Here is a 25079-nt window from a genome sequence, read left to right on the forward strand (position 1 = left end):
AAACACTCAAGATGGGTTTGGTGAAAACAGGGATAAAAAAAGTACCCCATGTGTACAATGAAATATACTGCTGTATTTTTGATGTTGTGGGCCTATATTTCTGCTGGAGGTCCTGGACATCTTGTTTAGATACATGTCATCATCGATTCTATCAAATACCAACAGATAAAAAAAATCAATAAGTGACAGACTCTGTTAGAAATCTTATAATGGGCCATGTTTGGATCTTCCAACCCTACAATAACCCAAACACAAACCTCAAAAACAACACAAAAATGGGTCACTGAGCACAAAACAAAGCTTCTGCTATGGCCATCCCAGTCCTCTGACCTGAACCCTATAGAAAATGAGTGTGGTGAACTGAAGAGAAGAAGCACCGACATGGAGCTGGGAATCTAAAGGGTCTGAAGTGATTCTGGATGCAGGAATGGTCTCTGATCACTTGACAGGTGTTCTCTAACCTCACCAGGCATTATAGGAGAACATTTATAGCTGTTAAACTGGCAAATGGAGGTTTCAAAAGTATTGAATAAAAGGGTGCAGTTAATTGTGGCCAATGTGTATTAGAGAAAAACATTTATTTCATAATGATATTTCCCCTAATTTTAAATTCTTATTATCCAATTAAAAGGTTAGATTTTCGTTGTTTTTTAAAATAAAAGATCAAAAGAATTAACAACGCAGATTAATTTTCACAGCGGCCTTTGATCATATATACCAAGGGTGCCGATATTTTTGGCCATGACTGTATATTAAAGTATATTATATATTATTATGTAAAGTATAATATTATACGTATAATAAAATATAATATATTATATTATATTATATTATATTATATTATATTATATTATAGTTATTATATCCGAGTTGTCTGGAACAGAGCATTAGGCTAACATTTTAATAACCGAGCGTGTACTACAATTACGAAGTTACGAACCATTCTAAGGTGACATTTCAGCACTTGACAAACGGATAGCGACTCATAAGAAGGACTGAAAGCACGGCTACGTAAGATTTTGTTAAGTGCATTTTTGGGAAACGCACGTGAAACAATATCGAACGATCGCAAAATGACTCGAAAACGCTCTTAAGCTCTAAGATCAATCGTAATCGGGAAACCCGGCCCAGTTCAGTTTAGTTCATTTAATTTATTTAATTTTGTTTGCAGGGTAGGCAGAAGCAATACATAGCCTACAATAGGTTCAAACAAGTCAGTCTGAGTCCTTACTGATTTAATTTCAAATCATTTTAACTAACCAGATAATATTCATTAGCCTAATATTAATTTTGAGTATAGACAAACCACTGTCATTTTCTAGATTGCCATTTGTTTAGGCCTAATCCGCCGTATATTAAACCATTTCCTTTTTGTTTTCGATCTAAAAACATTTCTTTTAACATTTATATCAAGAAACAGTTGTCAAATATTAGGCTAAATGTTTATCCTACATTTTATCACGTGTACTCTTTCGCAAGTAAAACTTAAGCGATTGAATTCACGCCCGGTTTCGGTGAACAAAGCCCGCTTTCTTTGATTTGACTGGCCATCTCAATAATTTGACTTTGACGAGTGCTGTTAAAATGCAACTTTTATTTTTTTATTTATTTTTTGTCATCCTATAAACAAAGTGGTGCGTAATGCACTGCAGCAGATATTACAAGATTAATACAACATATTGGCCTAAGATATAAAGATATCAGAAAATAATAGTGGGGGGTCAATTTGGCTATGTTTCTTAATATTGAGGGGACTTGTCCCCCTCTGGTGGTTGGCCCTTTAAAAATAAGATTTGGATTTCGTATCCCTGCCTGTGTTTGTTATTTGGACATTGTAGAATGGTAATCTCTTGGCCAAATGTCATGTCGCTGCATTAGTGCAAATGTGTTTTTTTGAGTACACATACTCTCAGAAAACTTTTAAAGCACGAATATGTACCTTTAGGTGCTAATGTTCCATTTAGGGGTAAATAAGGTATAAAATTGTACCTTTTAGCTTTTGTATCTTTCTGCCCCAGTAACAGGATTTTTTCCTGAGTGTGTCACATCAGACACTTTGAATCAAGTGTGTGGTTTTGGGGGGCACCTGAGGTAAGAACCTCTATTTTACACAAATGCAAATCACGTCTGAACATTCCTCAGCTCTGGATAGGATGCTTTTGGTAACTTTCCCACATTATTTCCCTGAATGTTCCTTCTCAAATGCATCTACACACTATCATTCTCCTCTTTTTCTTAAGACCTGTAATTTAAACCCTCTTTTTGTTTCTTTTTGAAAAAGAAACAAACAAACAAGCTTAGAAGATGTGTGTTTTTGCCAGATTCTCATTTTAAGAATTAAATACGAAATCACTGATTCAATTTATGTTTCAGAAAAGAGCTTTTGTGTTCCATTGCCTGCCTTTATTTAAGTCTTTCTTTATCCTTCACACACTGATCACATGCACACACACAGAAGCAAAGCCCACTGATTATCCTTTCTAAAGAATTCACATGCTTTCTTGGTATCAAAACTGATGACTCCGAGCCAAGCGGATATAGCTGCTTAAAAGAGAAAAGCCTCACTTTTGCCAAAAGAGTTGTGAAAGATTGTTTTGCCTTTGGGTTCTTATATCAGTTTTTGTCTAGGTGCATCAGGCTTCTCAAAACTTAACTATAATCATATTAATATTCACAATCCTCTAATCCTTTTATCTCCATTCATTGTCATGTAGCTGATTTTTAGGCACGTGCAAAGAGCAGAAAGGACTCATGTGGACAACAAGCTGGCACAAGAACAGGCAGTGAAGGGTAATGAATGGAGCTGGTAAGGCAAATTAACTAAAAACAAAATGACAAAGGGCTGTACCCAGATATGAGACCAACAGAAGAGCTAATAGGAAACAACAACAAATAAAAGATATGTGTTCACACAAACACAATCATGGCAGCTGAACTGAACTATTATTTGATAAAAAAATAAAACAGTAAAAACAGTTAAACTGAGAAATATTATTGCTATTTAAAATAACAGTTTTTTTTTTTTTTTTTTTATTTAATTTATTCCTTTGATGGCAAAGCTGTATTTTCAGCATCATTACCCCCAGAGTCAGTCACATGTTCCTTCAGAAATCATTCTAATATGCTAATTTGGTGCTCAAATCTTCTTCTTATCATTATTATTAATTATTATTATCATTATAATTATTGGTTTTTGCCTCTTAATATTTTTTGTGGAAACCATGCACTGAAAAAAAAGCCCCGTAAAAAAACGGTAAATGACTGGCAGCTACAGCTGCCAAACAAAAACCATAAAATTAAAGTAAAATATCATAATTGAAACAAGTAAAAAATAAAAAAAAAATCTGTAAAATCTTTAATGAAAATTTCAGTAAAATTATTGTTTTGCACTTTATTTCAATTAAGATATTTTACTTTAATTTTACGGTTTTTGTTTGGCAGCCGTAGCAGCCAGTCATTTACCATTTTTTAACGTTTTTTTTTTTTTACAGTGTGATACATTTTTTCAGGATTCTTTGATAAATACAAAAGTAAAAAAAAATATATATATATTTTTTTTAATTAAAAATTTTAACATTTTAAATGACTTTACTGGCACTTTGGATCAATTTAGTGCATTCTTGATAAATAAAAGTATTCATTTTCTTTCTTATTTAAAATTAATCAAACAGATGTTGTGACCATTTCTTTTATGTTCCATCCACCTTAGGTATGTCAAAAATCTTGAGTTGTGACAGAACAACTAAGAACTTCACATTGAGTCCGAGGGTAATGTGTACACTAGGTTTTTTATTGTTATTGTGAATTGTTAAACCCATACAAAATGGCATATATAGTGCATGTATAAAATGTATATATACATTTTTGTCATAGTTTGTTATCCTGCAGCCAGTGCCAAAATGCTTTTTTCACATCAATACACACTCCATACCCCATAACAAAAAAAAAAAAAAAAAGATGTGGTATTTTTAAAAACTGATTAAAGAGAAAAAACTGAAATGGCACACTGACAAAAGTATTCAGAGTATTAACTTTGTACTTCGTCGAAGCACCTTTGGCAGCAATTACAGCCTCAGGGTTTTTTGGGGTAGGCCTATAATGCAACAAGCTTTGCACACCTGAATAAAAGACAAAAGCCTCCATAACGTGTTAATAGTTAATGACCCCATCTTAATTATTTAATGTACAAATATTTAATGTAGTCTCAGTTAATACATGCCAATACCTGTCATATCAACTACGTGAGTCTGTACAACATTAGTTACTGAATCAATGTGTTGAGGTAGTTGCTGAACAAATAACTAGTTTGTTCTGAGGGGAAACCACAGGAAATGCACCTGAAACATCTACTGGCAGGAGCATGTAATGTGCAAAACTGTATGTGAAGTGATGAATCAAGAGCATCAATTTAAAACGGATCATCTGTATGTTCCTGTACCTCAACTGGTGGTAAAAACACCAAAACAATAGGTTTTAATTCCCAGATAAAAGTTTTTGAATGAGCTGGAAGTCGCTTAAAATCACTTTGGACACAAACTAAAAAACACAACTCTGCCTTTCACTGGTTTGTAGACTGAATAATATGAGGCTTGTTCTTTTAATATCCATCCATAACAAGATTACAAATTTAGGTATTAAGGTGAATGGGGATCCTGGATTTCTCCTAGTGCGAGAGACTAGAGGATTATATGACTGAGCAAATCACATGAAGTGGGTTTCCTTCAGCACCATTGTGAGAAGAGGATTACATTTGGATGCACAAGAGATCATCTAAGTTCACTGTGGAAAAAAACTGCATTCACTAGACGTACAGCAAGACAAACAACAGACAAATGATTTACATTTTCCACCCTATATCTCAAAAAATAAAAATAAAAAAATCTTTTATCAATTACCAACCCTCTTGGCGTTCCAAAACTGTAAGACTTGAGCTTCTTTAAAATAATGCTTCCTCAGTATTTAGACTAACAGAACTAGAAGTATAGATACCCCAAAATAATACTTAAAGGGATAGTTCACACAAAAACGGACATTCTGTCATTTTTACTCATCCTCAAGTTTTTCCAACCTGTATGAGTTTCTGCCTTCTTCAGAGCATTAGATGTTTTCAGTACAGTTTCTTGTCCCATTCCATTGTATGCTTTTCCATAATGTGTATGTCAATGGCTACCAGCAACTGTTTGGTTACCAAGATTCTTAAAAATATCTTCTTTTATGTTCCACAGATTCACACAGGTTTGGGTCAACTTAAGAGTGAGTAAATGGTGGCAGAGTGTTAATTTTTTGGGTGGACTATCCTTTTAAGAATTGTAAAGTGTTATTACGGAAATTCAAGACCATAGCTACGCACAAGAGTGTTTTTACAGACAAAAAAATTAAAAATATAAGTAGAATAATAGATTCCTTACCGATTATACATTAATGTTGATTGATGTATTATGAACTAACAATATCTTAACAAATGAAAATTAGATCAATACATGCTGTAAACACTGTTCACTGAGGTTAAAGGAATCATATGACATTGCTAAAAAAAGAACATTATTTTTTAAATTAAAAAAAAAAAAAAACCTTTTTGTGGTTTAAGGTTCAAAAACACATTATTTTCCACATAGTGTACATTATTGTTGCTCCTCTATGCCCCGCCTTCTGAAACGCATCGATATTTACAAAGCTCATCGTTCTGAAAAGCGAGGTGTGCTCTGATTGGCCAGCTATCCAGTGCGTTCTGTTTGGCCGAATACCTCAAGCGTGTGACAAATGTTACGCCCCTTAACATACTTTGATGCCGTCTCCCGGCGCGACGGGACAAAAACAATAAAACCCATTACAAACGAGGCAATTGTTGCATCCGTTGGTGACATAATTACTGATTATAATGACTTATACTTTCTTTTTACGCATTGCGTTGCTTATCTAAACTACTTAACTACTCTACACTGCTCAAAACTTGTGTTTGAATCATCAGTGGCAAATTCTTTAAATATGAAAAAATGTACTTACAGACTGTGAGTCAGAAGCGGCTGACTGTCCTTGCAAAGTTGTAATTGCTCCACTTTATAGAACAGGGGTGCAAACACATGTATGGTCAAAAAAGAGAGAGGTAATCGAAGCCCCCGCCCAGCGGCAAATATCCAGATACTTACATTGCCACCAATATTATTATATTGCTATATAATACTAAATAAGATATGTATTAATATTAGGGCTGGGAATCGATTAAAAAAAATTAACTAATTAATTGCACAATTTGGTGTAATTAATTGCATTTCCTCCAAGCTTGTAATCATCAATAATTAAACTTAGAATCACCGGAAAAAAAAGAACAGAAAATAGCCCTATATTAAAATAATATTAAACATCAATATATCAATGTATTATTCTTTTTCAATAATCAAATCAACATAATCAATTTAAGATTTTTTTTCAAATTTGTTTTTTTTACTAATTATAAAAATAAACTATAGTCCTAAAAAAAGCTATTATTTCCAGAGCATGTGATCAGAGCAGGTCATTTTAAAGGAATAGTTCACCCAAAAATAAAAATTCTGCCATCATTTACTCTTCCTCAAGTTGTTCCAAACCTTTATGACTTTCTTTCTTCTGCTGAACACAAAAGAAGCTATTTTGAAGAAAGTCGGTAACCAAACGACTGATGGACCCCATTATTGACTTCCATAGTAGGAAAAAAAAATACTATGGAAGTCAATGGGGACCAGCAACTGTTTAATTACCAACCTTCTTTAAAATACCTTTTTTTTGTGTTTAGCAGAAGAAAGGAAATAATACAGGTTTGGAACAACTTGAGGGAGAGAAAATGACAGAATTTTCATTTTTGGGTGAACTATTCCTTTAACATTGTTGCCCAGCATGACTATACCAGCTCAGCAAACAGAAGTCTACAGAGAAATGTCACCTTATTTGAGCAGACTTTGCTTTTCCAGTGCTTGATCGATACATGATTGGAGCGTTTGGGCCGTGAACGACAGAGCAGAACGCGCAGCGCAAACACGGAGTCGGACATTGAGCAGAGAGCGCAGCGCGCCGACACACACACACACACACACACACACACACACGGAACAGAGAGTGCGGCGGCGCACACGGAGCGGAAAAGACCCGCTCATGAAAGCTGCGCGAGAATGAAACCCGATCCACATATTTTCGGCTTTTCAATAGCAACCGCAACAGGAAATCATTAAAACGAGGCAAAAAAAGTGCTGCGTTAAATGCGTTTTTTTTTAACGCGTTAAACATTTCAAATTAATCACAAAGATTAACGCGTTAATTCCCCCAGCCCTAATTAATATTAATAAAACATCCTAACTATCAGCATTGGCGTGTTCTACCTCTTTTACTGACGGCTTACAAAATGAAACAGGTAACAAGCACCACAACCATTATTTGCACTCGCACAAATTAGCAGTAACTTACTCCTGAATATATTTTTAGGTTACCGTATATATCGACGGATTACATTTTTCACGAGCACATGCGACCAAAATGGTTGTAATTTCGAGCCTAACAACTTTTTCTATGTAGCTACAGTCATCCATAATTTGATCTGCTAGCTAGCACTAACGTTAGGTCTTTACATGTGAACTTGATGTAGCTAAATCGTACTGATAGCAGGTTACATACAGACACACAACATATTACCTCGGCCTAGTTAAAATGTTTAATAAATTACATGACTAGTAGATTACATAACATTATAAACCAAAAATATCCTTACCTCCTGTCACTGATGATCTCACCAGTTTCCAGTAAAACGGGAAGGCGCGGCGCCGAACTCGGGTCTCAGGGAGAAATAATGCTGCAGTGGCAGATATACCGCAGCGAGAATAAACATAGTGGTTCAACCCAGCGCGCAGTGTTCTGATTTGCTCATTTACTTTTTTGGTGGAGGCAATCCTGAATTACTGATGGTGAAATTATAATCCGACACTCTCAGATTCTCAGACATCTGCGCAGGTAGACGGGGGAAATTGAATCAAGCGTCACTAAAAATGGCATTAGAAAGCTCAGGTGGTGCCACGGCGAAAAAACTAAATATAGCTGCAAATATAACAACAGCTGGTCGGAGGAATAATTTCTTATCACGAAGCAGCATCGACAATTCCCATGTTTTTTGCAAAGTATGTCGCACTGATTTCAGTATCAGACACGGTGGGAAAAACGACGTAACGCAGAACAATAAATCCCAACGACACAATCGCGCTGTGGAGGCACAAAGGGGCACACCCGCGATTTAAAACTTTATCTAAGTCTGCTACTTATAATTATAATTCTGGATGTAAGAAACACTAGGAAACACCTTCATGTTAAATACATGAACTACAGTACTTCGTGTATTTAACATGAAGGTGTTTCCATGTACTTCAAGTACATACAATTTTTTGTTACATGTTCCACATCCACCGAAGTGTTTCCTATTATGTAATATAAAATTTGTTATAATAAAGATAAATAAAAAAGAAACATCAATAAGTCTCATTATTATCACAATAATTCTTATTAATAATTATGTATTATGTATTATGTGTATTTAACTTGCCTCTGACCGGCCCCAAACCCATCCCCCATCTGTTGAGTCCCGACCCCGCAAACACCCCCCGCCCCGCCCCCCGGAGTCTCCCGGATTTCGGTATCCAAATGTTGACAGGTATGCAAGTCACCCAGACGGCCGAGAAAAAAGCGAGAGCCGCCGAAAAGCGCGCTGTTTGTACCCCTGATAGAACAGCCTTTGTGCACAGACATCATTTTAGGCTCATCTTCCAGTTTCAAGAAATAGTACTATGTAAAATGCGCTGCACACATCTGAATATTTGGGTTGGACTGTTCTGGAACAGTGTTGTAAACACAACTTAACCACTGATTTCTAGTCATGTCCTCTTTTGGAAGACCAAACAAATTAGTTTCGCTATCAAAAACGATACACACAGTATCTCCACAACATGGCGGCGGTGTTATGCAAATCTTCCCACACAGTGACATAGACATGTGGGGGTGTGTTTAAATGAGACATATTAGGAGGGCGTGGACGAGTCTTAACTTTTATAAAGAATATCTCTTTGGATTCGAGACTTTAGTCTTTGCAACTTTAGGGATCTTATCTATGCACAACCAGCTTGTAAGACTCCAAAGAGAAAGAAAAACTTGAAATTGCATCATATGACCCCTTTAAGATACGTAATGCACTAATATAAATCTATAGAGTCTTGTTAGTTACCAAAAAAAAAAAAAGTTTACCAGTACATTTCAAATCAGGTTCTGTTTTGGCTTTTACATACTGTACAAACTTCTTAATTCTTTACAGTTCAGTTTCTCACAACTAATTCAAAAATAATCATCCTTATAATTACAAACATCCTGTTTGTAATACTACACATATAAGATTCTTGAATCTTTCTGAAACGATAGCAGTTTTGTCTTTGAATGGCTCTGTCTGAGACAAGCAGCCATGAATCGTCTTTTATTAAGATGCAGGCCGTCCCGGGAAGTGTGATGTCTGGGCCTGGTCTCTCCAACAGCTGGGCCGTGAGGGAGTTCACTTGCGGAAGCGTTTAAACAGAGGATGGACATTCTTGCTGGCTGAAGACTTGCTACCGCGGGACGCCTGGTATTCCATGTAGACTGTATCATCTGCACCAGACATGGAGCTCATAGTTCCCATACGGCGAGAAAACTATAGAAATGGGTCAATTAAAAAAGAAAAAATACAATCCTTACTTATACATGTTAAGCAGGTTAACATAAATCATTTTGACGCAAATACAGATTTAACCCACTCCTTGGAAAGCTTAAATGCACGTCAACACTATAAACCAGAAGCAGAAAGGTGATAGGCTGAGGGCATGTGGATGAAGAACTAAAATGGTTGGCCGGTTCTCAGTTTACTTGAACATTTATTTTCTCACCAATTTGTTCCAAAACCTCTGACTTTCTTTCCTCCGTAGGATAAAAAAAGAAGATTTATTGAAGAAAGCCATTTTCTATGTTTTTCCAAAACTGACATAAAAGCACCATACCACTCTTTGATTTCTGAAGCCATACAATAGTTTTATGTGAGGAATAGCCTGAAATTTAAAAAGACAATTTCGCTGAAAATTTTGCTCTTCATTGCAGCAGTCAAGTTGCATCTGAATGTTCACATATTCAAATTTATGAGAGACAAGAACCGCCATATCTGAAAACACCAAATAAGAGAGCAGTGTCATTATAATCTATTAAAAACAATTAAAAGCTTAAATAAAATAAATATTAGATGAAAAAAAAACTAAATGAAAATTCAAATTGCTTTGATGGCAAATAATTTAAAGTACTAAAATTACTAACTTAAAAAAAAGAATTTATTATTGTTTTTTTTTTTTAAATATTAAAGAATAGAAATTACAATAGTGCTCAAAATTACTAAAAATATAACCAAAATTAAAAATGACAACTGGAAATATAAAAGTAATTTTAAATCATTCAAAATGTTCATTAAAAACTGTAGAAGTAAATAAATAATACTAAAATAACACTGCAGCTGCAGAGAAGAGGAGATTTTCAGTGAACAGTGAATAACTGGTTAATTTGGTCTGTTCTTCACATATTGCTTCATAAGATATGGAATAAAGCATACACGTCATACTGACTACTTAATTTTTTTCACTCCCTGACTGTGTGTTTTGGGAAGAGTACCTGATAAGAGTAATAACGTAGCTACCCGACCTTTCTGGAGATCAGTGTTTCTCTATGTATGCGTGTTGTGCAGACCATATGGATATCTGCTGGACACAAGCAGTGTACGCTCTTCTGTGTCAGCTGCGACACAAGGATACGTTTTCTACATGTATTTACGCTTTGATTTGAACGAAAACAGCGCATCTGTGCAGCGCGGCTGACATAGAAAAGCGTGAGCTGCTTGCATTCAGCGGATGTTCTCCAAAATGGTGCTACAGTGATGTGGAGAGACACAGAGGAGACAAACTGATTAATAAAGTTATTTTTGTTTCTTTGCTTACAAAAAGATTCTCGTCACTTCATAACGTTACGGTTGAATCACTGATGGCAGACGGACTATTCTGACCATGTCTTTCATACTTTTCTGAATCTTGACAGTGTAATTTACTTGGCAGTCTATGGGACAGTCACAAGCCTCCCGGTTTTCATCTAAAATATCTTAAATTGTGTTCCGAAGACGAACAAAGCTTTTTGGGGTTTGGAACAACATGGGGGTAAGTGATTCATGACAAAATTTTCATTTTGGGGTGGAGTATCCCTTTAATGTTCCGCAGAAGAAAGAAAGTAAATGACTAAGATTTTGTTTTTGGGTGACCACTCTTTTAAATCTGACCGGAGACCAGTGTTTGTAATTTCTGTGGTTAATAATCAAGATCAAAACAGCAACTCACACCTAGCAAACAAATGAGGCAGCAGAGAGGAACAAAAACGAGTAGAGATACCTGCGGCTTCCCTCCCACGTCTCCGATCACAACTTCCTCTTCTGCATCAAGATCAGATGCTGCCAGAACCTTCTGCAAGAGCTGCTGCTGTTCCTCACGAGAGGAAAACATCAAGTCTTCCTCCTCCATCCCAGCCAACTTTGTGATCACCTAAAAAGAAATAAGAATGTGACAGACTGAGACTCAACGTACCTGGTATTACCCTCCAGTTTGGCTACCATTTCCAATCAGCATAAATAAATTCAGGTGTTTGCAGCTCAAGTATGGCCTTGAAACCTTGAAACTGTATCCCTGGTCCACCAGGAAGCGCTGTCTCTTAGTGGAATAAGCCATTTCCTGTGTGTCCTGAGAGACGAGGGAGTAGAAGTAAGCATTGTATTCCTCTGCAACCATACCTGTGCAAAAAAAATAAAAATAATGACAGGTCAGTTTTATATACGGATTTGATTTGAAATTTTGTTGTATAACAATTAAAAACTTCACTAGAAGTTCTAGATGACCTCAGAAAGCATGTATTATATCAATATACAACATCAAATAAAACTAAAATGTTCTATCCAGATATCCCCTAATGATGTTCAACGTGTTGACTCCCATTGGCCGGTTACCTTTCTTGGCTCGCAGCACTCTCCCCAGTCTCTGAGCTTCCTGACGACGAGAACCGCCGTGAGACGAGATCTGGATTAGCACGTTTGCCTCTGGCAGGTCAAATGACGTATCTCCCACCTGACAGAAGAAGAAAACAAGAGAAAGCATAAGAATGGAAGAGGAAGACTGAAGAAGAGGAAGACAGCCATTCTGATGCCACCTCATTTAAACCTGCTAAATAGGACTGTAAAAAAAAAAAAAAAAAAAGCCTAAATCTTTAATGGGAAACCAGCTAAAATGAACACATGAGACAGCCAGAAACACAAGATCGCTTTTTAACATTTCAGAATGTAACACACTGTAAAATATGATTTGAAGCCTTTAAATTAGTTTAGTAAATATACTTATAAATCCTTAATTTCCTGGAATTAAAAAAAGTATTTTAAAATAAATGCTCTTCTGTGATGTCTTGTGAGTGAACTAATTTTGTTGGTGTTGTCTACTGGACGGAAGGCTGCATCTAATGAAGATAAAAAGATGCATATGAACCTTTTTAAAAAGGAATTTTTTTTTTTTTTTTATAAATACATATGGTATTCTTTCCAATTGAAGTAGAACATCCATAAATAATTATTATTAAAAAAAATGTACGCACTGTCTCTTTTACATACCATCTTTTCACGGCACTGCCTGCCGCCTTTTCCTGTGGAGATACTCTTATCTTATCTGAACAGCCTGACTTTTGAGAACAATCATATCAGCACACATGCATCATGTTCCCAACTAAATCATTTCCAAACATTTGCATTAGGGTCGAATGTAAAGTTAATGAAGTCAGAACAGCATCCTGGCATCCTCGATTAATCACATGAACCTTTTGAACCTTTGTTGGATGCAAAATTTCTAAAAATGTTTTTTTTTTAATGCCCACATAGTTAGTTCTCTTGGTACTGCTCAAAAAGTATGGCATACAGGGCTCCAAACAAAAAAATCGAGTAAGGAGCCATTGGCTCCTATAAGAAAAAAACTTAGGAGCCAAATATTTTTTTAGGTGCCACAGAATAAACATGTTTTATTTATTTTACGATTATTATTATTTATTTATTTACATTTTAACATTTCAATCAGACTGTCATGTGTTTATGTCTCATCTTTTCTTGACTTTATCAGCATTTTAATCCATCTTGTAGATGACCTGGGAACTAAGGTTCACTTAAAGTGGGAACAAAATGTCTTTTCCAGCTTGAAATCTACAGTCACAAAGAATTGTTCATTACACAGAATCTGTACCAGTATCATGGAGCATAAGCATCACTTGGCCACTGAGTGTAGCTTGGGCTCCTCCTCAGTGCATCCTAGAAATGTAATCATACGCTCTTAAAAATAAAGGTGCTTCACAATGACATAGAAGAACCTTTTTTGTCTAAATGGTTTCATAAAAGAACCTTTAACATCTGAAGAACCTTTATGTTTCACAAAAGATTATTTGTGGCAAAAGAAGGTTCTCCAGATTATAAAGAAAGAGATGGTTCTTTAAAGAGCCTTTGACTGAATGCTTCTTTGTGGAATCAAAGATGGTTCTGTGAAGAACCTTTTAAGCACCTTTATTTTTCTAGCTGACTGATGAGCTTATTAACACTGAAATAATATCACCAGGCAAACATAAAAAAAACTACAAAGATTACAATCTTTAAACATTTTCCGCAGTTTGAAACACTGAATGAGCTTTTACACAAGATATTTCAGTAAGTTGTACTTTAGGCTCTCTTATAAAATAGCCTATCTTTCGATGTTAATTCATGTTCACTATGTATTATATTAGTAAAGAGAAAGATTAAAGGGGTTCACTTGCCCTTGAACTGAGGCGCTAAAGCGACCGCGCCTGCACCATTAAGGAGCGTCAAAACTGTATTGTTTGAATTTCGTTATGAATTCGGAATAATTTTAAAGCTGGTACTTTTTATTAAAAAGTTACAAAGCACAGAGCTTTTTGCGATTACTGGAAGGCAAATGCACTTCAAATAATGAAGTTCACGCATTAAAAGAACACAGAACAAGATCTTGTTTAGAAGAAGCCATATTAGTAATTATTATAAACGAGAATTGTTAACGATATTGCCAATATCCACACAGCTGACAGCTTTACCTGTTCTAGTTTGTTCAAGTTGTGCACGAAATAGACGCTGTATTTTCTGCACTTTATCTTCTTACGTCTCCGTCATTTCTCTCTCGCTGCACAGCGGAGCTGCGTTTATCAGACTGTGTGCGTCAGCACTGATGTGCGGCAGAGAAGAGGACTGTCTGAAACTCTGTTTTTCCACTAAAACTTTAATGCGCATCGTCTCAGTTTAATACGTGAACATAACAAAATATTTGATCGCAAAACAATTAGGAAAAAAGGCATTACATTCAAATTTTTAAATTATAACATGTAAATATATACCCAGATAGCAAAAACAGTCGGGCTGATTCTGTCTGAAATGCGTCTCTGTCGGTTCAGTCTCGGCATCGGTGAGAAGATAATGGGCCAGAGCCGCGCCGACTCTACAAAACACTTCTGGCTGACAGACGGCTTTTTCTCTATGGGCCGATCTCGCCTGAAAGCTGTTGTACATGCGGCAGGTCCACACTCGGTGTAGTTGTGTGTATGAACCTTCGGCCCGAGTTCGTTTTATCACAGACGGGCCGCTGCTAGAATGAAGCAAATCATCCGCCTGAGAAAACTTTTTTAGCGTTAAATCCTGAGGGGCTTTCGGCGGGTAGTCGCCAGTGGCGACCTCAGCAAAAACGTCACTCGCAAATTAATATTTATGGTCGCAAATGCGACTGTTTTAGTCGCAGTTTGGAGCCCTGGCATATGTAAAATGAGTACTGCATTTGTTTTATATAAATTAAAATTAAGTGTCTAATTTCTGCGTAACATCACCAAAATAATGACAGGTTATTTATTGTTTGATTTACTTTACCATGACTTGTGGACACAAGGGTTTACTCATGACAACATTCAGAAATGTATTGTTTAGTCTGCTAGGATTTTAAAGATATATAGATGTATGATGTTTTAAACAGCAGCAGAGTGATTGTTTTGTTAAAGATTATGGTAAAAGAGGGCTTTTTTCCAGGCATAATACATCTTAGACACATGAATGTTATTAGCGTTTCTAAAGCACCTAAACTGTAAAACTGTGTTTATCTTGAAATATGGCTGAAACGTCAAGTTCTGAAAGGAATTAAAGGGTCACATCGGTGTATCAACATTACTTGCATTTACAGCAACACACTAACTTCTGACTGCGTAAAAATAATTTTATGCTATTTACATTGAATAGCATTATGTATTGTCATAGGTTGCACACTTTTTTATTTGTGAAAAAGAGGCTTAGAATAACACCTAAAAAATTAAAAGTTAAAAATTCAAAATCAAAAAAATTTAAAACACTAATTTACATTTTTACAGGAAAGTGGAGAAAAGAAGGCCATTTACCTTGGAGATGAAGATGGTATTGATTTTGGGATTGTGTTTAAAGTTTTGAAGGATCTGCATACGTTCTCCTTGAGATGTGGGTCCATAAATATATGGTCTGATGAGAGAGAGCAAAAGAGAATGTATGGTAACACTTTATTTTAAGATGTCCTTGTTACACGTTACATGTACTTACTATTATAATAACAATTAATTATGCAGAATTACATGCAAGTAACCCTAAGCCAAACCCAAATCCTAACCATAGAGTAAGTACATGTAGTTAATTAATATTACTCAGTATTTATATGTATAATTACACTGTAACAAGGACACCTTAAAATAAAGTGTAACTGAATGTATTTGTACATATGTACATATATACACCATCTTGTGCACGTTCAAGAACGCTTCAACCCTTCGTACAAGGGAGTTCACACGCCTACAAATTTGGTACAATTTTATTAGTGACCAATATAATCTATAAAATCAAGGTATCAACATAGAAAAAGCATATTTCTAGCAGAATCCTACTGTATATTCACATTATTAAACATACTTATCTATGTAGACCTTTATATAAATATACATACCTATATATACATACATTTTATAAAGAAACCACTTGAAGTTGCGAGCTTCACCTCACAAACCCTCAGAGTCCTTCAGTGGCCCCATACAGTATGAGATTTACAGTACAGCCTTTCAAGCACACTTTGCACACATTAAACCCATTCATTTGGCAAAATTAAAGGTGATTAACGGCAAAGTACAGCGGATTACAGGTTGCACCAGGGCCAGTCGCATACAACTGCCTTCAAGAAAACCCAGACACAAACACAGGTTTGCATCATGGCCTTACAACATACACAGTTCTGGTAAGTACTCAATAAAAAAGACGTTTTTGTGGATCATTTGAGCTCATGTGGTGTGCTGAGCTCGTGTATAAGCTGCTCATTACCAGCTTTTAGAAAGTTTATGACTTATGACTATGTTTCTGAACTCTGAACATGCTTCCAAGAAACATTAAAATGATTAAAAGAAAAAATTACTACAGTCCTCAAAGACCCTAAAGAAAAGCCAAGAAAAAATCCCATTAATTTTCTCTATAAAGAAACTGCATCTAGCAATATTACTTACATTGTTTTAAGATGGACATATCATGATCTCAGAGGTGATTTCAAACTAAGCTTTTAAAAATCATGTTTCATTGCTGAATTCTCTAACCTTGGAACAATTCTCTGAGTACCATCAGTGTGATGGGAAGGGACACAGGGTTTGGGGGGTTCATATATTCCTAGATAGCAACATTATTACCTGAAGCTCCTTGATGGCTAATGTCAAAATCATAAATGCAGAATGTGCAAAATGCAAGATTTAATGTAAAATATTTTCCAAAGGTAAGCAGGTCTGTACAGTATGAAACAATACAGTTAGCCCACAGATCAATACATACCTCGCTTTTTAACCACGGTTTTCAGTTCTTAGCGCTATAAACACAATAAATGTCTGTTTCATTCATGCTGGTAGCCAGAGAACACCCTCATGCAGAAAATCCACGTACAGTATGCACCACAGAAGTAACAAAACTCATGATGTTCCGGGAAATCCCTAATATGGACAAAGACATCCAGCTATCGCTGAAACTGAATTAAAAGATTGAAACGTTTTGAATGATGAAACATTAAGACAATAAACACTTGACTGTGACAATGTATCATTTATCTGTGTTCAGATAAATCAGATCAGAAAAGGAGGTCATTTTAAACCCTCGACTGATGTTGTGGAGTTAAAACATGTTCTGTTTTGTTGGACAGCAGTTTTAGAAACGCTTCACATTATAAGTGATTACAGTGGAAGATGTTTGGTGTGTGTTGCTTTTTCGAATGCACATTATAAGTGGGGAAGCGTTTCCTCATCTCAGCGCGTGAACTCACAAACACACACACACACACAAACAAACAGAGCCAGTTTGGAGAGAAATAAAACATGCTGAAATTATTTAAACCCAAAACCGATAAAAAAAACAAAGTAATGACTACAGTACTGTCCTCGCTTAAGAAATCAGTCAGACGGCGGGAGTGGAAGGGGGATCAAGCAGGATTTAGTGATTTGCAGTCTCTTTTTAATGATAGGCCTTACGCATTTGTCAATTCTCCCCGCGTGCTATTTGGGGAATGAACCCAGTGCTCTGATTGGCCAAACTCTTCTTCTTTTGCTGTTGCTTGATTTGAGTACTGCGTGTGGACAGAAGTGTAACCGTTTTTTTGCGTAGTTTAGAGTGACAAATCGTACCAGCGTACTTTCAGGTCAAAATGCGTACTTGCTATGCAAAATGCGTACATGTTGGCAGGTCTGACTGCACTAAAAGCTGCTTTTACAAAAACATAGCTGCTTGCGTGAACAGCAGATATAGTGTTTTTCTGGAATAATCAATCCCACAGTTTTAAAGTAATTAATCAAATTTTATGTTTGGAAGAGGCTAACGAGTAGTTCATTCATGTATAAAGGAACTATAGTACACTTTTGTCTTTTTTCAGACTTCTCAAATACTTTTTTTTTACATTGAATCAGTTTTTCTGTTGTTTCATGAAGCTGGTTGGTTTGATTCATAATTTAGAACGCTTAACTGAAAAATGTTTAATGCTTATTAAGCAAATTGAAAGGGACAAATACACCTTAAATATAAGAAGCCACTGATAGTGACTGTTGAGCTCTACAACAAACCTTCCAGAAAAAGAATTGGCAAGCATAATGTTGTTGGGGTAATTAAGGCACTGGTGTATGCATAAGTGATTGTGCACAAATAAAATGAGGCATTACTTGTTCAGGCGGATGGCATATTCTTTCAGAGCGAATACGTTGTCGGCAAAGACGATGATCTTGTCGTTTCTCCGCTCATGGAAGCGGATCAGGAACTGACATGCACGGAACTTGTTGGGATTCATGGTGTAGAGCAGCATTCTCTTCTTTGTCTTTATGGCCACATATTCACGATAAAACTCAGGAGACATGGGACACCATACCTAGACACACAGAGAGCAAGAGGGAAATGTACTGTAAGCTTAAAGGAGCTATGTGGAGGTTTTTACTTAAAAAAATCTTTAAGATAGAGTTTTCATTTGTACATGTATGAGCCAACCATGATGTAAAAAAAAGAATGACACCTCGACTGTCCACCACGGTTGCCTCTATCAGCCTGTAGGCTCAATTGTGTGTGGAGGAGTCGGGCCCGAATTGGTGCGAAAATTCACAAAATGTGACGTCATGCGCGTTCTCGTCTACTTGGGCTTACAACCGTACGGCACGCCAGCCATTATAGTAAGCAGCGGCAATAGTGTTTTCAGATGGACTCTGCGGATGGAAAGAAGCGAACAGCCTCCGGCAGCACAATTCAGACACCCACGGACACTCCTTGTAAGTAAAAAAAAAAAAGAAAACCTATCTAGTGTGGCAAAAAGAGAGAGCGTGCGCACTGAGAACGAGCATGAGACTGGCTGCAGTTCCTCTAACGGCCACTGGTGTCAGTAACGGTTAGAAATTTCAGAACCTACGCAATGCTCCTTTAAAGCACACACAGAAAAAAAAAAACAAGAACAATACACACCACTCTTTACATTTTTTCTACACCACCCACTGGATTACTGCACCCCTCCAATTAGCTTAATTAACTACATGGATTAGCTCCTTAAAAGGACAAACTCCAACAAACTCTCATAGTCACTAATCTATGAAGCTGCTATTTAATTAAAAACATATATGGAAGTTATTATATACATGTAAACCTTTTTTATACATCTTTAAATACACGAAAAGGAAATGAACTGAAAAAATAAGTTCCAAAACATTCATTTTTGCCATTAAAGGAATAGTTCACTCCAGAATGACGATTTCCTAATAATTTACTCACCCCCATGGCATCCAAGATATTCATGTCTTTCTTTCTTCAGTCGAAAATGTAAGGTTTTTGAGGAAAACATTCCAAGATTTTTTTCTATATAGTGGGCAATGCAGCTCCAAAAGGCTGTCTGCCAAGGAATAAAGGTCTTATCTAGCAAAACAATTGGTCACTTTCTAAAAAAAAGAATAATAATAAAAAATGTATATACTTTTTAATCATAAATGCTCATCTTGCACTAGCTCTGTGATGCACGTCTGCAAATTCATGCATTACGTAATCAGGAAAGGTCACTTTTTTCCTAGCGGAATAAATCTTTTAGGTTTCAAATGATTAAAGCATCCAGAATATGCACACGGACAGCCCATTTTAAACAATAAACTGATGTAAATAATAAATGTGTGTCATTCAACATACAACAACTTTTGAACAGTCCTTCTCCACACTTGTAAACACTGGGTTGGTACTTCTGCCTACGTCCAACGCTGACTAAGTAATGCAAGATGCTAGTGCAAGATGAGCATTTGTGGTTAAAAGTATACAAATTTTTATTTTATTTATTTGTTTTTAAGAAAATGACCAATCGTTTTTCTAGATAAGACCCTTATTCCTCGGCTAGAATCGTGTAGAAGTCTTTGAAGCTGCACTGGAATTGCAATTTCGACCTTCAACCTGTTGGTCGCCGTTGAGGTCCTGGAATGTTTTCCTCAAAAACTTTAATTTCTTTTCGACTGAAGAAAGAAAGACATGAACATATGGGATGATATGGGGGAGAGTAAATGGGAGTGAATTTTTTTGTTGTCTTTTTTGCAACTCTGGGGGAAATGTTCAATTTTCTTTCCTGTTACATATTTGTTTCAGCAAGATGATTATATTTTTTAAAAACCCTTACCTCAGCACACTGAACTTTGGCAATGTAACCACTGTTCTGTAGTTCCATCCAGTTCGCCTCATAGAGCTTCGGCCCAATCAGGAAGTTAAGATCGACGATCTTATCATCCTCTCTCACTAGTGTGGCAGTGAGACCCAGTTTACAGTGAGCCTGGACTATGGTCAGGACCCGACGGAACATCTTTGCTGCAAGACAAACACAAAACAGTCAGAAATCTGTCTGGTTTTCATTTATATTATTAGTGTTTAAATAATTTCTCTGTTCTCAATGAAAGTCAAATGCTGAGCTAAGCAACAAAATTGCAGCTAATCAGAAAATAATACTCCTTTATTAAATTTAATTTCACTTCTCCACAATTTTCAGAAATTAATTCAGACTAAAAAAGTTTTAAACAGAAGAACAAATATCTGAGCTTGATGTGAAGAACAACCTCATTGGTTCTGCTTCTGTTTACCACAGGGTATCTACAGGAGGTTTAGGCTCAAATTTAAAACTATATGAATACCATATGAGCAAAGTAGGGCAAATGTCTATGGTAAGATATTACACTGTAAAATGATTGTAAAAGCATGATTTACAAGTCAGATACAGATTTACACAAAATTAAAGTTCTATAAAATGAAAACTTAACATTTCATTCTTTAAACCATTTTTAAGAAACTGGATGAGTCAAAAGTATCAATGATTATATGAGTTTAAACAATTATTATGAATCAGTTATTAAATTATTAATCATTCTCTGCCAGCAGGGGGCGCTTTTGGAACAGAAGAAATACAGCGGTTTCCCTGGTAACAGCAGAACAAAGCAGCTCATGTTTACTTAATGAAGTTTAGTCATCACACTATTGAGATTCTTGTCTTTCCGTCCCCAACTTTAAGACCTCTTGAAATCATAATTATGACTTTCTTGTACCATTTAAGACTTTTTTTGGCCTTAAATTTGATACAACTAAATTTTAAGCCTTTTTAAGGACATTTATTTGATGTGCATTATGCATGCGTGTTTGTTCAACTCTGAATGAAAGCCTAAATTTTATCAAATAAAATGATTTCGGTCTCTTCAAAAGATTTAGATTAAATCAAGTATATATTCATTCCATTAAATGTCCATTCATAAAGATTACCTTCATAATGACTGCATGAACTATTTGAAGTTAAAAATGTTGAAAAAGTTATTTTTTGGGTGAACTATCCCATAAGAAAATGCTGCATTGTTCGAATAGTTTCCATTCAAAATCTAAAAACAGCAGTGATGTCTTTGTAATATTTGCAATCTGAATTATGATTGGTTGTCTGTCTTGAAATTACTAAAATTTCACAGTGGGTGAGCCAACTAGTGTGAAATGAGGAAAACAGAATCTAAGAGACCAAAAAAAAACCCAATAAAAATAATTGCACTGATGACATGTATTCTCACTTGATATTTTATCAAGTAGCAGTCATGGTGTGTGACCTTCACACATTAAACCTACCTGGGATTGTGTGCACCTCATCTAGTATAATGAGCCCCCACTCCTGACTTTTCATCCACTCCATGACCCTCTCAGCCTCCCATGAGCGTTTGGTGGTGTGGCCCAGCATAGAATAGGTGCTAATGGCCACTGAGCAACCGATGGGTTTGTCTTTTGCGTCTGAAGTGAAACGGCAGATCTGGGAGTCATCAATGGTGGACCACATCTTAAACTGAGCCTTCCACTGTTCCACTGACACAGAGGAGTTTCCCAACACCAGACAGCGCTTACGCACTGTGCAGGCAGCCGTGACGCCCACCAGTGACTTACCAGCACCTGTGGGACAGAACAATACAACAACAAAAGACCATCATATAGACTCATTTGGTTTTACCCCAGTAATAACATATTATATATATATATATACATACAGTACTCACACAGTATATTTATTATATATTATATTTATGCAAGGAATAAATGTAACAATTATACATTAAAAATTATATATTAATAGGCCCCTACAATCCATGACTAGGCATCAACGGCTTCTGGGAAGAAATGGTTTAAACACTCTACATATGTTTAGAGACTGTTTACCACAAGGCAGGACGATGACTCCAGATCGAGCTCTGCCGTTCCCAAACATCTTCCTCAGACTCTTTTCCTGATATGGTCTCAGCACAGCGGTGGGCTTCAGGTCCATGTTGATGTCTGGGTTCACCGTGTCGTTACGGAAGTCATACTCGGCCAGGAGGGGATACTCCAACTGAATGCAACGTTTCTGAAGCTCCTCTATCATTTCCTAATGAGGGCCAGCACAAATGTGAAGAATGAATATGCATGAAGTCTTCACTGAATGCTCTAACCTAAAGGACAGCCAACACAAACTGTTTTAACTCAACCAAGCCTGTCAGAGGAACAGTCAAGGTAAATTAACCTTTAATTCACAATGAAGTAACATTCTCATCCAAGCACAGAAACACACCTGACGGATCTCGAATGACACTGTTTGTGTCTCTTCCTCCTCCTCCTCCTCTTTATCCATCTGTTCGTAGTAACTGAAGATGTCCTCTGGCACCTGATTTCCTGTGCGCTGCCCGTCTGAAGGCTGGGAGGTGGATGGACCACCATTGTCCTGCTGAGACTTTGAGATCTAGACAGGATGACACAACAGGTTTTGGTAACAGATATGAGCCTTTTACGCCACTGGGAATGTTTTAATGTCATTATGTTAATACCACACAACATGTTTTGTGCTCATACTCACTGCTGGTTTACTAGAGATGGTCTCAGTGATGAGCTCAGTCTCCTCACCCTCAGCAGACCGAAGACGACAGTCCCGAATCACAGGGTCCTGTAAGAGCCTCTGAATGACATCAGGGAACGCACTCTCCACAAAGTACCTGTTCTCAACACACACACACACACACACACAAACTTAACCATCTGCACTATCAATGGCATGTGATTGTTGCACAGTCAAGTTTTTAAGGACACACAGGTGGCAACCAAAAGTTTATTTACAATGTTACAAAAAAAAAAAAAAAAAACCAATTTCAAATGAATACTGTGTTTCTAACTTTCCATTCATTAAATAATCCTGACAATAATATAATAAATATATTGAATATACAACGTGCTCTTACATAACTAATTTTCTAACCTTTCTTTAGTAAGAAGTTAAGAATGAGGAATCTGTGCAAAATGAACCAACCTGTTATGCTTCAGGACTAGTTTGACTTTCCCGTAGCTCACTGTGCACAACTGCAGGAGAAGATAGAGCGTAAATTAGTGGCTATGTTACATAGAAATTGAATATAAAATATAATTTTTATATTACGTGTATGCGTTTATCCTAAGCGACTTACAAAAGAGCAGCAGAGTAATTAGAGCCAACAATAGTCGTAATAATAGTCATGCATTGGTTTAAGAGTGTGGAGTGGTTCCCACCAGGTTCATACACACTTCACTGCCAGCTCACACACACCTTAATAAACTGCACTATGCCGTCTGGCACAGAGGTCTTGCTGAGTTTCTGCAGGTACTCTATGATGTCAGAGGTCTGCAGGCCGACGCTCACAGCGGCGTATAGAGAATAAGCCGTCAGCTTGTACTCGTGCACATGGGTAGGTCTGCACACCGGCTCTGATATGGCCACCAGGAAGTCCTGAGCATATTTATACACGGGAGAGAAAGCCTCTAGGAAGATGTGACCATCTGGGGCCTAGAGAGTCAAACAAACGGATAATGATAGTTAAAAAAAAAAAACATCTATGCAAGTTAAGATTATAACAAATATAGCTTTCTGTACAGCACTAAAGACAGTATATTTGAAGCAAAATATAGCTCCTGAGACATCTCTACACTAAGTAATAAATTATTTAGGTAATAAAACAAAACAAAAAAATCTCTAATTCTCCATTTTCTCTGCCATGTCATAATAATCAAAGCTTGGCGAGGATCAAGGATCTTCAGTCTTACCACCCAGAGGGGCCGGGAAGTGTGATCATTCTTGAGAAGCATCTGTAGTCTGTAGTCTTTGGCTCCGTACTCATCCAGTTTAGTGCTGGATTCATCCACCTGCTTCCCAGCTGCTGCTGGAACAGCCTCCTGAGACTCACCGCCCATCACCTCTTCATCATCCTCTTCCTCATCATAATAACGTTTCTTGGACTTCTTATCTAAAGTGAACAAACAACCATTTCAGCCATTTAGATTAGTGTTGATGATCACTCCTGCTACTGGAGGTCAGGTTTTAGTTTAAACCTTGTCTGTGAGTTCCAAAAAGAACGTGAAGACGTCTTTAGTGACAGTGTGAGTTAACAGCATTTAGAAACATGTCTGAATCTACACTTAACCCTTGTGATTGAAAAATGTACATTTTACCATACTTTTAAAAAGAGTGCATTATTAATGCCTAGAATGCTTAGGTGTGATCTTGAATGCAATGTTTTTTGACATAATTTTCATTTCGGTGCTTTCTTGACCCCTTTCTTGAGTGGGAATTAAGTACATCATCATATGTAATTTCATAATTACATAATGTCACTTCTATTTAAAAATGCATATTTCATCCATCTTACCTCGATCACTCTTATCTTTCTTTCCCATGGTGTCAGCCGCAGAAAACACACCCCTATTGTGAATTCAGTGATGGTTAAACACAATTTAATAACAAAAACGCAGGATTCATTGAGACGTCACCGCTCTCGCGGTCATGTCCAGATCAGAACGCGCTTTCTCTATGGATAAAACGCTTGAGAAATGTAAAGCAGCCCATGACAGTAGCGCCACCTGCCGGTTGGACGTGCACGCGCTCAAACGTCACTGACTG

At 36.6% G+C, this 25079-nt stretch overlaps 1 protein-coding gene across 1 annotated transcript; it reads right to left on the minus strand.

Annotated features, from left to right (window-relative positions):
• Positions 1 to 9219: 9219 nt before the first annotated feature.
• LOC109080429 (general transcription and DNA repair factor IIH helicase subunit XPB) lies at positions 9220 to 24998 on the minus strand. The gene is made up of 15 exons (XM_042757810.1): positions 24829 to 24998; positions 24227 to 24426; positions 23733 to 23969; positions 23460 to 23509; positions 23013 to 23148; positions 22731 to 22898; positions 22343 to 22547; positions 21764 to 22078; positions 20292 to 20476; positions 18325 to 18527; positions 15523 to 15619; positions 12059 to 12176; positions 11727 to 11845; positions 11451 to 11600; positions 9220 to 9688 (listed from the first exon to the last, which is right to left on the minus strand). Exons 1-15 carry the CDS (start codon positions 24854 to 24856, stop codon positions 9551 to 9553), a joined length of 2349 nt encoding a protein of 782 aa, XP_042613744.1. The 5' UTR covers positions 24857 to 24998; the 3' UTR covers positions 9220 to 9550.
• Positions 24999 to 25079: the final 81 nt, after the last annotated feature.

Source organism: Cyprinus carpio, chromosome A6, assembly GCF_018340385.1.
Source record: "Cyprinus carpio isolate SPL01 chromosome A6, ASM1834038v1, whole genome shotgun sequence".
NCBI classification, from domain to species: Eukaryota; Metazoa; Chordata; class Actinopteri; order Cypriniformes; family Cyprinidae; genus Cyprinus; species Cyprinus carpio.